The sequence below is a fragment of the Seriola lalandi genome, unplaced genomic scaffold, assembly GCF_002814215.2.
Source record: "Seriola lalandi dorsalis isolate HSWRI2012SDOR001 ecotype SW California unplaced genomic scaffold, Sedor1 jcf7180001958836, whole genome shotgun sequence".
Lineage (NCBI taxonomy): Eukaryota > Metazoa > Chordata > Actinopteri > Carangiformes > Carangidae > Seriola > Seriola lalandi.
In genome coordinates, this window is record NW_019429505.1 from 1 (window position 1) to 1,202 (window position 1,202).

The following is a 1,202-nucleotide window of genomic DNA, read 5'->3' on the forward strand; positions in this document are numbered from 1 at the left end:
AATTCATCAGGATCCATTTCGGCACAACTGGCAAACTGTCTAGTGCTGATATTGAGACATGTAAGTAACAATCTCCATAGTAAATTCAAATGATTGGATTTGAGAATTGGCCAGGTTGTGATTTATGAACAACATTTTCAGATCTGCTGGAGAAGTCAAGAGTGACATTCCAGCTTCCTGATGAGAGAGGCTACCACATCTTCTACCAGATGATGACAAACCACAAGCCTGAGCTGATTGGTAAGCAGACTGAGTCACTTCACAATGTCAAAAGTACTTAGTAGAGGTTTGATTAAAAACAATCTATTAAAACTTTTCCCATTTTTTAATCACCAGAAATGTCACTCATCACAACCAACCCCTACGACTTCCCCATGTGTAGCATGGGTCAGATCACTGTGGCCAGCATTGATGACAAAGTTGAGCTGGAAGCCACTGATGTGAGTAATAATTTGCATGTAACCCTAACCCATCAAAATTGGTTTTGTAACATGACAACATATTCTGAGGACACCTCTTTTGAACACAGAATGCTATTGATATCCTGGGCTTCACTGGTGAGGAGAAGATGAGCATCTACAAGATGACTGGTGCTGTGCTCCACCATGGTAACATGAAGTTCAAGCAGAAGCAGCGTGAGGAGCAGGCTGAGCCCGATGGCACAGAGGGTGAGTATTTAGTGTCATATCAAAGTGAACAATGTGCAATATACAGTAGTAAAGTTCTTATTCACAGCAGTTTCTGTTACATCATTATGGAATAATCACATATGTATGTATTAACTGTAAATGACTGAAATATTTTCAGATGCTGACAAGGTTGCTTACTTGTTGGGTCTGAACTCCGCTGACATGCTGAAGGCTCTGTGCTATCCCAGAGTGAAGGTCGGAAATGAGTACGTCACCAAGGGACAGACTGTACCTCAGGTAAACAAGTTATGCTGGTATTGTTTTTTATTTGTTTGTTTTGATTGGTGTTAGACTGGTTTGTCATACTTGCACTACTTAAATGATTAAATCACAAAAAAGAGTTCATGGTGAGTTTGTAATGTCAAATGGTGTGTGAAAATGAGTAATTCATTTGATGTGCTCTGTGTATTATCACATGCACACATGTACAATGAGAATGAAAATTTAACATATGATCAATTTCAATATCATTTCTTTTCTCTCATTTATCTCTTTATCTTAAGTTCAGACCAC

The 1,202-nt window shown here is 38.8% G+C and overlaps 1 protein-coding gene across 1 annotated transcript; it reads left to right on the top strand.

Annotated features, from left to right (window-relative positions):
* Positions 1-6: 6 nt before the first annotated feature.
* Positions 7-943, top strand: LOC111658829 (myosin heavy chain, fast skeletal muscle-like; the record flags this gene model as incomplete). Its single annotated transcript, XM_023411533.2, has 5 exons — positions 7-60; positions 142-240; positions 337-440; positions 530-668; positions 808-943. Coding segments are annotated over exons 2-5 (410 nt in total), but the record flags the coding sequence as incomplete, so codon positions are not given.
* Between the last annotated feature and the right edge of the window lie 259 nt (positions 944-1,202).